Source organism: Vicia villosa, linkage group LG2 (assembly GCF_029867415.1).
Source record: "Vicia villosa cultivar HV-30 ecotype Madison, WI linkage group LG2, Vvil1.0, whole genome shotgun sequence".
Classification (NCBI taxonomy): Eukaryota; Viridiplantae; Streptophyta; class Magnoliopsida; order Fabales; family Fabaceae; genus Vicia; species Vicia villosa.
The window spans coordinates 18,617,789-18,630,167 of NC_081181.1; the positions used below are offsets into that span (position 1 = coordinate 18,617,789).

The 12,379-nt window shown below is 40.2% G+C and overlaps 1 protein-coding gene across 1 annotated transcript; it reads right to left on the minus strand.

Moving 5' to 3' along the window:
• Positions 1-7,407: 7,407 nt before the first annotated feature.
• Positions 7,408-9,170, minus strand: LOC131648660 (uncharacterized). Its single transcript, XM_058918396.1, has 3 exons — positions 8,949-9,170; positions 8,591-8,727; positions 7,408-8,485 (listed from the first exon to the last, which is right to left on the minus strand). Exons 1-3 carry the CDS (start codon positions 9,168-9,170, stop codon positions 7,408-7,410), a joined length of 1,437 nt encoding a protein of 478 aa, XP_058774379.1.
• Between the last annotated feature and the right edge of the window lie 3,209 nt (positions 9,171-12,379).

The following is a 12,379-nucleotide window of genomic DNA, read 5'->3' on the forward strand; positions in this document are numbered from 1 at the left end:
TTGCTGAAGTCAGAATCTGAGTAGAAAGGGCCCTCATAAGCTTCTGAGATATGAAATGCATGATATTATGAATGCATGTTTCATTTATGGAGAATCCTAAAGTCTTTTCACACTTTTTCTCTTTTATTCTCTTTTTTGCATATAGTATCTTTTTTTCATCTTTTTTTTTTTTTCTGTTTCCTTTTTCTTTTTCTCTCTCTTTTTTGTATATTATCTTTTTGGAAATAGACTTTAGGATCCCTCACAAATGAAGTGGATAAAACAATGATGTTATGCAATGCAGGCATGGGATCAAGGTCCATATGATCTGAGTAACCACCACACAATCCTCTGAATAGCTGATTTGAAGCTTCTGTACAGGCCAAGTGTCACAGGATCAAAGGTTTGACGCCCTTTTGAATACCCGAATATCAAGCACCATGAGATCAGACCAAATAAAGGTCCGACCTCAACTCTGAAGAAGCAATGGTACGTAGGAGTCAAGGTTTCCTGTCCCACCCCAATCTCACGGGTATGAAGTCTAGACACGGACAAGTGGTCCCTAATGGTCACTAGGGTCTACAGTTCCCATGGGGTACAAAGTGTTTGAGGCAGCAAGGGTGCCAGACACAGTGTTCCATGAAAGAACCTCGCCCAGTTGTGGTACCCCATGTTGAACTCGATCGTAGCAAGGGCCACGGGAGTCAACATGAGCATCCACGCTAATCCTATGTGTCACTGGCCTGGGTAGTGGGCCTTTTACCTCATACAAACCCCCCACCTGCAAAACAGAACAGAAGACCCCAAGGAACACAGAATATAATCCATATGCATGATGTGCAAGCAGAAATAAAACATGATATGAAAGCAGAAAATAAACATGCAAACATATATACAAGATATAGACATAAAACAAATAAACACCCAATAAAAAACAAACAAAGGCTAGGATCGACTCGCTAAGGATGGACCAGCACAGGTCTATCAACGTCCCCAGCAGAGTCGCCAGCTGGCACTACCGCGAAAAATGGAATCAGAGTCGCCACTAATATATTCATCCCATCGCGGGAAAGGAATACCAGGAAACCTAACTCGAATAAGAACAAGGTCTTTCGACCAGAGAACAGGGCACGGGAGTCGGTTACGCAAGGGGAAGGTATTAGCACCCCTCGCGCCCATCGTACTCGATGGTATCCACCTATGTTTGTTTCTATCTAAAGGGTGTATCTATGTCTAAAACCTAAATGCAAATGCATGCCAAAGAAATACGGGGAAAAGAAGGAATTATTTACAAGTGTGTTCGCTTAGGCCCCGCGACCCAATGCCTACGTATCCTTTTCAGGAATCAGAACGACCGTAGTTCGGCTCAAGATTTTCTATGTTTTTGTGTTTTTTAGTTGAACAGAGGTTAAAGTCGCATTCCACGATGCTCGACCTTTGGAGACTTATACGCCTAATTATGGAATGGATTCAACATGTTCTTAAGAATGCCACGAGGGCGAGAGATAGAAGAGAGTTTGAGCGTTTCGAGGAAATCCCTAAAGCAAGGGAAACTCGAGTTACTCTTTGGTTTGTGTCTTTTAGAATTTGGGAACTTACGCCCGAATGGAACCCTAAAGAAAGGGAGATCCAAGCACTCGAATGATTCCCTAAAGCAAGGGAGATTCAAGCTTCCATTCCCTTTTTAATGATTTTCACTTTTTATTAATGTTTTAAGTGTTTTCTTTGTATTTTTTAAAGGGGATTTTATTTCAAGTATTTATTAAGTGTTTTAATGTTGAAAAAGAAAAAGAATGAAATGGGGGACTAACCTAATTTCTAAACCTAAAGTTATTCTAATTCTTATTTAAAATCTAAACTAAATCTAAAGAAGATTAACTAAAAAAAAGTTGTTTTAACAACTAAGGGCATTTTTGGTATTTCACAAATATAGAAAATATTCACAAAAAAGAAAGAATTAAAACCTAAACTAACCATGAAAATATTCACAAGCAATTTTGTATTTTTATCATGTTGAAACTATTTTTAAGAATTAAAACTAAAAAAAACTATGTATTTTTATTATTTATTAACCAATCAACAATTAAAAGAAAAATAGCAACAACAATGAAAAAACTAAACAAAAAAAAATATTATTTATTCTAAAAATCTAATTGGTTAAAACATATTTTTATCATTTTTTTTTATAACATGGAAGATGAATTAATCAAACAAAACAAATTTAAGCAAATTCTAAAAAAGGCCTATTACAGGGGTGCATTAGCAATTGAACTTTGAACTGGATTAAGGGTGATGCGCGTCTGGGCCCAAAATACTGGGGTGCGAATAAGAAAAGTGGCGCAAAGCCCACAGCGAACACGAGGCCCAGTCTATTTCTCTCATTTTTATTCTTTTTATGTCATTTATTTCACATATTCTATGGTCTGTAACACAAAAAGCTTAATGAATTAAATCAATTGGCCATGCATCACTTAAAACACTAAAGGACAAAACGAAAATCCTGAACCAATCATATCATGACAACACATCAACCCAATGATTTGAATAAAACAAAAGTCACAAACTCATGGGAAACAAACCAATGGCATACTGCCACGTGAGCAGACGGAAGTAAAACCACCAAACACACAGACGCCGGAGATCCTTTCTCCGGTCATCTTCTCCGGACGCTCCCACGGCGGAGCTTGATCAGATTTTCCAGAAAATTAAAACAAGACCACCTTCTCCATCGTTTTTCTCCGCCGATTACAGATCCGACCTTAGATTCCTCAGAATCTTCCTCTATCATGATAACCGACCACGAATTCAAAACCCTAGCTTCACAAGATTCGCCAAAAATGGCGCTAACGGTACAAACGCAATCATTATGATGCATAGAACTTAACCACGCCATTAATACATTCAAACAGACATTATTTCGTGTAAACCGAATTCAACAACACGTATCAAAGTCTTGCACATAGAATGCATCGACCAAAATGCTTAAAACGTTTTTTACAATCACCTGGAAGTTCTTGATTCAAAAGCGAACAGAAAACTTCTACAAGCTGCTTTCCACTTCCTGATTTCTGATTGCGATGATGCTATGTCATGAAATAGCTTCTAGCTTCGGAGAAATACGAATCTTGCTCGTAATTCTTGATCACGATGCTGATGATAAAAGTGAAGCTCCGATTCAGAAGAACATGGCGATGAGGGTTCTTGATATTGGTTGGTGAAGGTGATGATTGTTTGTTCACGATGAGAGAGAGATGAAGAGAGTGAATGGGAAGGTTGGTGGTGATGACGAAACGGTTTCAGTGGCGGTTGACAAGTTATGATTGAGAGGTTGATGAGGAGGATGATAATGATAATTGGTGAAGGTTCATGGTGGATGAAGTTTGTTGCAGTGGTTTGAAGCTCGGTTATGGAGGTGAGGGAGGAATAGTGGTGGTTGGAGTTTGTTAGGATGGTTGAAGATGGCCGGAGAAGTTTGTTATGGTTAGTTATGGTGGAGAGAAAGAGAGAGAAGAGAGAGGAGACCGAGAATGAGAGAGGGTGGTGAAAACTGGAAAAAAAAAGTGTGAACCCCTGAGCCCTCGATTTGTGAAAGATTGTTTAGTTATATAGTGGATTTTCACGGAGTGTTATGGTGGAGCATAGTGTAGTGGATAATTTCTCCTCCAAACTTAATGAGCGAGAGTTTGATATGTGCAGTAGCTCTTACGTGCTTTTCGTTTCAGCTTTTGTGCATGGCTATCTTTGGCAACCAGTTGACGGTGAACATGTATTACGCGCGTGCATGCTGCAGGAGCGCCAAGAACAAAGTGTCCATGATGCTGACTTTGTGCATGAATAACTCTAGCCCTAGGTCATCATTTGTCTTAATAATGTGATCATTGTGAAGAGGGCGCGGAGCTAAAGAGATTCATGTTAGACTTGCCTCTGTATAATTCTCATACCTCTCTAGAATGAGATTTGAAACTGGCCCACCATGTGTTCGATCATATGCTTCGCGCATGCCTTGGCTTTTTATCCACATCCCTAGCAACGCATGACTCGGCGAAAGGGTGACTTTGAGCCTATATATCTCTCTCTACACACACCCAAAATTCATAATTCTGTGTTTATTGGTTAGAGGACATGGGGTAGAGTAGATTACTGTCAAGATTCAACCTGTTGGATGTGTGTGCTTCTCTATAATTAGTCTTGAAATTGGCACGCCAAATGTTTGATAGAATGCTTCCTGCTTGCCCAGAATTTGTCTTGCCAAGTGACTTGCTTCTAATGAAAACATTCAACTTCAATCTTGAATAACTTTTGATCCAATCTTCAAATGGAAAAGATGTCAACTACAAAATTGTTCACCTCCATGAGGTGGGCAACATTGATGTTGAACTCTCTCTGAAATAGTGGTCATTGACACGTGTAAATATGGTTTGAAGTTGACTACTTGTCCATTTTCCAATCTTCCAAAAAAATTTCTGAGTGTTTTTCCTTTCCATTTATGGCAACTTCAATTTCCAACTAGCTTTCCAAATTTGGTAACTTTTGCATTTTCTTGATTTTATTTTATTCCATTGACTTTTCTTTGACCGATTTTCCACCCTGAGTCAATATTTGACATTTGACCCTGATTTTGACCAAAAAGTTAACTTTTCCCGATTTTTGCGATTCCAGATGAATTTCCCGATTAATCAGCCTGTTATCCCATTTCCCAACCAGTTCTCAACCTATTAAATCCACTGGATATTTCTTCAAGCATTTGCATTCTTGTACTCAAAAAGTCAATTCCTGATTAAATGTTTGACCACAAAGTCAACCTGGTTGACTTTGGTCAAAAACCCTAGTTTTAAAGGATCAGATGAATCTGGAGACTGTATCTTCTATCAAAGCTTTGACTTGTAAATATTCAAACCCTGATTTCAGAAGGATGTGAATGAAATGTCTCACACATCAATTTCAGACCTGACTTTCCCTTTAACCAGAGCGTTCTCAATTTTCACTTCTTTTTACCAGTTTCTTGGAATGATGGCAATGAAATGAATGGATATATGAATGAAGGACCAAGATGAGGTATGCATATGAATGTGATATGAAATCCAATTGGATATAAATAAATGGGCAAATTTTGGGGTGCAACACACGCTGATACGTTTCCCCTGCATTCTTCAGCCCAAACGGCATGACTTTGTAACAAAAGGTGCCCCAAGGAGTAGTGAAGGTTGTCTTTTCCATATCTTTGGGTGTCATCTTAATCTAGTTATAACCTAAGAAACCATCCATGAAGGAAAACACTTTGCACTGCACAGTACTATCAACTAGGGTATCAATATGTGGTAGGGGAAAATCATCTTTAGGGCTTGCTCGATTCCAATCTCTGTAGTCGACACACATTCTGACCTTCCGTCTTTCTTAGGTACCGGGACTATATTGGCAATCCATGGTGGATAGCTCACAACCTTCAGGAAACCGACATTGAACTATTTCTCAACCTCTTCCTTGATCTTCTGAGCCATGTCAGACTTGCTTCTTCGTAACTTCTGCTTAATCGGAGGACTGTTTTCTTTGATAGGTAGACGGTGCACCACAATATCAGTATCGAGCCCAGGCATGTCTTCGTAAGACCAAGCAAATATCTCAACATTGTCTCGTAGCATCTGGATCAATCTCTATTTGACATCCTCTACTAGCTTAGCCCCTATCTTGATTTCTTTCTTTTCCTCGTCAGTACCTATATTCACAACCTCAATTTGCTCTTCATGCGGCTGTATAGTCTTTTCTTCTTGCTCTAGCAATCAAGCAAGTTCTCTAGGCACCTCACAATCTACTTCACCTTTGCCCTGAGCTTGGTAGATCGGATTTTTAAAGTCATAATTGACAATAGCAGAGTCGTTATCAATGCGATCCAAAGTGGATATAGATCTGCAGTGTATTGTGTGGGTGTGTGTAAGAACACATAGCTTTTTTGAAAATAAAGAAAAGTAAAAGAAAGAGAAAATTTAAAATACGAAACGTCTAATGCTTTATTGAATGAAAATATGCTTATGAAATGACAAGCCCTAACAAACGGACCGTTGTGCCCCGGACAAGACACACGGCTTTAAAGTTTATTGTTTATTGAAATACAGAAAATAAACTGGAAAAACATAAAGGAAAGAAAAAAATTAGAAATGGAAATTACTCCTGACTATAGGAGATAGAGACAATGTCTTCAGTCTTCCAATTGTCCAGCCCTTTTCGGGTGTAGTAAAGATCCACTTGTCCAAGTTGCAATCATCTTCATCTTCTCCTATGACATTGACCCCTTTGCTGATGAAACGATATTTCAAGCCTTCTGGATGAGAGTGTTGTTCTCCATTCTGATCTTTAATAGTGCATCCTAAACCCCATTTGTTGGACTTGTAAGGAACATCAATAAGTTGACCCCAAATAGTGCAACCACCTTCTTCGACCACAGCCTTAGCATCCTTCAAAGAAGCCATAGTTGGAGGAATTCTGGTGACCTTAGGAATAGTAGGAACATGTTTAGCAGCGGAGACAGCTTGAGGAATCAATTCAAATGTTTGGCAAGGGGTTTCAATAAATTCGCCATCCACTTCAACATACCGAGATTCATTCACGTAGCTTACCACATATTCTTCCTCTCCGTGCACAGTGACAATTTTTCCTTTCACCGAATATTTCAGTTTCTGATGCAGAGTTGAAGTCACAACACTTGCCCCATGTATCCAAGGGCGCCCGAGCAGACAAGAATAAGCGGGATGGATGTCCATCACATAGAACACAATGTCAGAAGTCTAAGAACCTACTCTGATTAGAAGTTCCACTTCTCCGTATACCGTACTCTTCGAGCCATCAAAAGCTTTTACTATCACGTTGCTAGGTTTCAGTACAATCCCTTCAGGGTTGAGTTTGTCCAGCACCATCTTGGGTAGTACGTCCAGAGATGAACCATTATCAACTAGTACATGGGCCAGAGTGGTGCCCTTGCATTCAATGGAGATGTGAAGAGCCTTATTGTGATTCTTTCCAGCGAGAATCAACTCAGCATCAGAGAACCCAAGATAATTGTCTGTTGTCAAGCTCGCAATGAAATTCTCGAATTGGTTGACTGAAATCTCTTGTGGTACATGCGCAACTTTTAAGAACCTCATCAACGCCTTGGCATGGGCCTCAAAACAAGTTAGTAGTGACAACATAGAGATTTTGGAATCAGTATGCCCCAATTGTTCAATAACATCATAGTCACTCTTACGGATGATCTTCTGGATCTCATCCATCTCTTTCTGGGAAAGGTCTTAAGTAGTAACTTCAATAGGGACAGGTTCGAGCACTGGTCCTTTGCCTTTAACATCAGCAGCTGGGTTAGGTGCAGGAACAGGAGTCGGACTTACAGCATTTGGGGAAATTTCCGGGGAGAAAAATCTTCCACTTCTTGTAACTTTACTAGCTAGTCCCTGCAATATTGTCGACGTCGGGATTAGTGACTTCAACCACCTTATCAGTTAGGGGTTCCTGTTTTACACCATTAATATAGACATCAGCACCATAATTCCATGGGACAGCTTTGTCGGAAGAATATGGGATCGGCCCAGGCTTAGTGATGATCAAACGAGCCACACGAGGTTCAGTAGTAATCTTGATGGGACCCTTGGTAGGAATTCTCAAAGGAGTCTTAGAGATCACTGATACGTCTTCAATATTCAAACCACAGGAGAAACCTTCGCATAAACTTTCTACAGAAGGAATCTTTTCAAACATAATAGTGCAATGATCCATCCAGCCTTGAAAACCTCTCTTTAAATTCTCACAACCATTGGGTTGGGATGCACAAGAATAAAAACCTATATTGCAACCCGGAAATAAACTGGCTTGCAATAGTTTTTTCTTGATGACCGGGAGAGGAGTTGACAGATCTCTCACATCATAGACATAGACCATGTCCATGATATCATTAATAGCTTTGTCATGATTTGGCATAGGAGCAGTAATAACATTCGGAGTTTCCGGAGGGTCAAACTTAATTTCGCCAACATCTATCATATCTTGGATCTTAGTTCTTAATGCCCAACAGTTATCCGCGTGATGTGCAGGACTATTAGAATGATATGCACACTTTGCATTAGGGTCATAGCCTGGAGATGTAGTAGTGTCATTCTTCGGAGGATCTCTTATAGTGATCAAGTTGGCCTTTAACAGATGTTGCAGGGCTTGAGATAAAGGCATGTTGATCTTTGTGAACTGCCTTCTAGGTGAGTCTGACCTGCGCTGATACCCTTGTCTGGGAGTTTGCTGAGGTGTTGGTGTAGAGATTAGAACTGCCCCAACATACCGGTTCTGATCGTTCTTATTACGACCCTTCTGACTGTGCACAACATTAGACTCATTCTTTCCATGATATGGCTTCTTTGTAGTACCAGAGGTAGCACCTACCTGAATCTTCCCACTTCGAATAACGCTTTCAACACGTTCTCCAATCTGTATGAGCTCCGTAAAACCAGAGGATGAACTACCCAGTAGGTGACTGTAGAACGGACCAGTCAGCGTACCCATGAACATGTCAATCAACTCTCTGTCAGCCAAAGGGGGTTGAACTCTTCCAGCCAAGTCTCTCCACTTCTGAGCATACTCCTTGAAACTCTCTTTCGGACCCATAGTCATGCTTTGCAGTTGAGTGCGAGTAGGCGCAAGATCAGCATTGTATTGGTATTGCTTGTAGAAAGCAACAGCTAAGTCTTCCCATGTACGAATGTTGGCGCCATCCAGCTAATAGTACCATCGAGTTGGGTTCTAGATAAGCTCTCTTGGAAAAAGTGGATCCATAGCATCTTGTCAGCAGTATGAGGCCGAATCTTCCTCACATAGGATTTCAAGTGCAGTTTAGGACAAGAGACTCCGTCATACTTAGCAAAGGTTGGAGTCTTGAACTTTGGAGGGATCACGACTCCAGAGATGAGCCCTAGTTCCTCAAAATCCAGCCCAGGTACCTTCTGGATTTCCATAGCCTTCATACGTTCCTCTAATTGCTTGTACTTCTCTTCAGGGTATTCCTCCTCATAGTAATAGTATCCTTCTTCATCATCTTGCTTAGCAGAACCAACATTGCTCTTTGCATCAGTCTTGATACTAACACTATCCTCATGGTCGTTGTCTTCGTGGGTTTCAATTTCTTTGGCCTTTTTGAGAGGACCTCTGAACCTTCTCCCCATGTTGAAGACACCTACCGACTTCTTGGTCTTCTTTTCCTTCTTAGTTAGAAGGGATTTCAGCTCATCTTGTCCCTTGGACAAGTTCAGGATCAAAGCTTGGAACTCAGCATTCTGAGCCTGGAGATTCTTGATGGATTGTTCGAGATCCATTTCCTTACTGAAATAAACAGCGGAAAGATGAGAGACCTGTTATAGAAACCTGTGATGCAATGCTATGAATGGTATGCGCGTGCGTATGCAATGTTTTCAAGGACCTTGAAATTTAAATTTGTTTAAACAAAGGAAAAGAAACAAATTCTATTAGTGGTAATTAAATTGCAATTATTTTTTTTTTTGCCATTTTTAGGCTTACAAAGGAAAGGAAAAAATAAACAACTAAATAATAATAATAATAAAATAAAAAACTCCTTCAGGTTTCCCATAGACGCTTTCTCTTTGCCCCAAGGGAAGTGTTGACGCTTTGCTCTGCATGAAGTTGCTTTGTGAGCTCTAACACTTGCTTCTCTTTAGCATGGAATTGGGCCTCAAAAGTATCTCTTTCTTCCTTCAACTGAACCCATGACCTTTGTAGCTCTTCTAAATCAGTAGGCATGTCTAGATGAAGAACAACCTGAGGGACCTTTTCTTCGTACTCTAGTTCCACAATCACAGGTCTGACATAGGGATATGGCATAACAAAACGTTGAGCACGAGTGCGCACCCATCTGAGATAAGGCTCTAAAGGAATGGAGTTCTTTTGACCCCAACTCTTGCTATCAACCTTGTATACTTTGTTCCAAGCGCGTATGAACTCCTGACACTGGTTTTGAACATCTTCCTCGTAGTTGAAGACAACCCCTTTAATAATCATGTTATGAGGACCATCCCTGCGAGCATACCCAAATTGACGTAGAGCTAATGAAGGATTGTAGGTGATTCCCCCTCTAATGCCAAGGAGTGGCACATTAGGGAATTTCCCACAATGGTCAATAATAATGACGTACTCCTGGGATATGACGTGCCAACAGATATCTGAATGAGAAAGTGACATAATCCTTCGCGACCATTTCATCTTTTGATCAGTTCTTAACACTGAACGAGGAAGGTGCGAAATAAACCACCTGGCTAGTAGAGGCGTACAACACATGAGGGTTCCTCGCTTCTTCATGGTACGGGTGTGGAGCGAGTGTAAAATATCTTCGAGTAAAGTAGGCACCGAATTGCGACAGAAATATCTTAATGACGTGCACGTCTATGAACTGATCAGGATTAGGAAACAACATTAAACTGTATATTAATAAGGCCAGTATATCTTCAAAAGCATGGTAACTCATAGCTTTCAAGAATAATCGAGCCTTCCCAAATAAAAACTTGGCCAAGAAACCTTCAACCCAATTTTTTGTTTCCCAATTAGAAGTAATGTCTGATCTCTTCAGGTGCAACGCAGCAGCAATAGTCTCAGGTTTTGGAGTATCCTCCAAACCGGTGAAGGGCAACTGATCAGGGATGGGTATACCAAGTAAATCTGAGAACTCCTTCATGGTAGGTACCAATTGGTAATCCGGGAATGTAAAGCAATGATGTTCAGGATCAAAGAACTGGCATAAGACTCTCATCATATCTTCTTTAAACTTAGAGGTGATCAGTCGGAGTAGATAACCATGTCTTTCGACGAATTGAGAATCTCCAAGAACCTTTGAAACCAGTTCCTTAAGCTCAGAAGGTATTCCCATGAAGTTGATTCGTATGTAATCCCTAGTAACGAAAGCCATATCCTGCAAAACAAAACAAAGATAAATTTCTTGGTCCTTGAAATCGTTAGTGGAAATGATATGCCATGATGTCATGATGTTATGATGTCAAGTAGATAACAAACACAAACAAGTCACACAAAGTCCTTAGGTTTAAGGGCTTGCATGAAGTCCATTGATGCATACCCTCCTTTCTTGAGTTTAGTTGGTTCAACCTATCCTAAAATAGTAACCGGGTTCTATGGTGCTCATATCCCTGGTCTTTCTCGCGGGCATTATCTCAACATGGCACTCGATCGGCCAGCCAAAAACATCTATAGAGTCCAATCTCAATGAGTGTAGCATCGAGTATCAACCGGCTTCAGTCAGAAATCCAAAGCCAGCCATCTCGCTACTTCCTATAGGCCAAAGTCAAGTTCAACTAAGGTTCTAAGGGCGAATTAGTGCTTAATGACACCCCACGGTAGCCAAATGTTTCCTCGATCACTTTCAAGGGTCATCAGGACAAACCAAAGCGTCGCACTAACGATGGCCACCAGATCAACCATAACGATACATGTCGTACAGTCTCCTTGGTCTATTGCCTCATACCTAAGGTACACTAGATCCGGGTGTAGGATCTTTCACCCAGCAGAATACCCAAAACAGCCTTTAAAAATAAAGCAATTAAATCAAACAAGTGAAAACCTTTAAGTGAATCCTAAACTTTAAGGTAACCCCTCTTTTTATTCGAAAGCATCCCCAGCAGAGTCGCCAGTTCTATAATACGGTGGGAGAACTGACTATTTAAAAATGTCCGGATAGCAAGAGCCGCCACCGACTTTTATTTTATCCAATTTTAGAAAGGCTAAAAGAACAGAAAAAGACCTTTAAAAGAGATTGAGTTCGGGGGGTAAGTTATACAAAGGGAAGGTGTAAGCACCCTTTGTATTCATGGTTATCCATGGGCTCTTAATTGCTTAACTCACTTTGTTTTCAAAATGTTTGAAGTGTACGAATAAGAAAATGTTTGAATAAGAACTTTAGCTTGTAAATAAGAGTAGTCTTTTTGAAAAGATTCTTTGAAAAGAAGTGGGAAAATATTTTGAATTTTGAATTTGAATTTGAATAGAGTAAGCAATCAGGAGCACCTAATCTAAGTTTAAAATTTATGTTCTTTCAGACTTTAATGGGAAAGGGCTATCCATACCATAAAGAGGGCAGGTAGTCTTTTCATTGGATGTAAAGGGTCATCGAGAAAAGTATTGTTCGCCATAAAACTATCCCTACCATGTAGAAGGCAGATAGTCTTTAGGGAAAGATATAATAGTCATTTTAAGGCAACAAACGAGGATACCTTAGCAATGGGACAATCATCTTATTTCCGAGGCGACATTGAGGTACAAGATCAGTTGATGATGAACTGAGAGTAACATTTGCTTTGCTTAGGTATCCTCGGAATCGAGGGACTTGACTATTTCAAAATCGTAATTAAAGGCA

Bases quoted from the DNA above. Each gene is read 5' to 3' on its own strand.
- LOC131648660 (XM_058918396.1), bottom strand. From the start codon at position 9,170: ATGGGGAGAAGGTTCAGAGGTCCTCTCAAAAAGGCCAAAGAAATTGAA. The intron at 8,728-8,948 runs GTACCTGGGCTG...TGGTACTATTAG, and splicing joins AGGCTATGGAAATCCAGAAG to CTGGATGGCGCCAACATTCG. The intron at 8,486-8,590 runs GTATGCTCAGAA...TCCGTTCTACAG, and splicing joins CCGAAAGAGAGTTTCAAGGA to TCACCTACTGGGTAGTTCAT.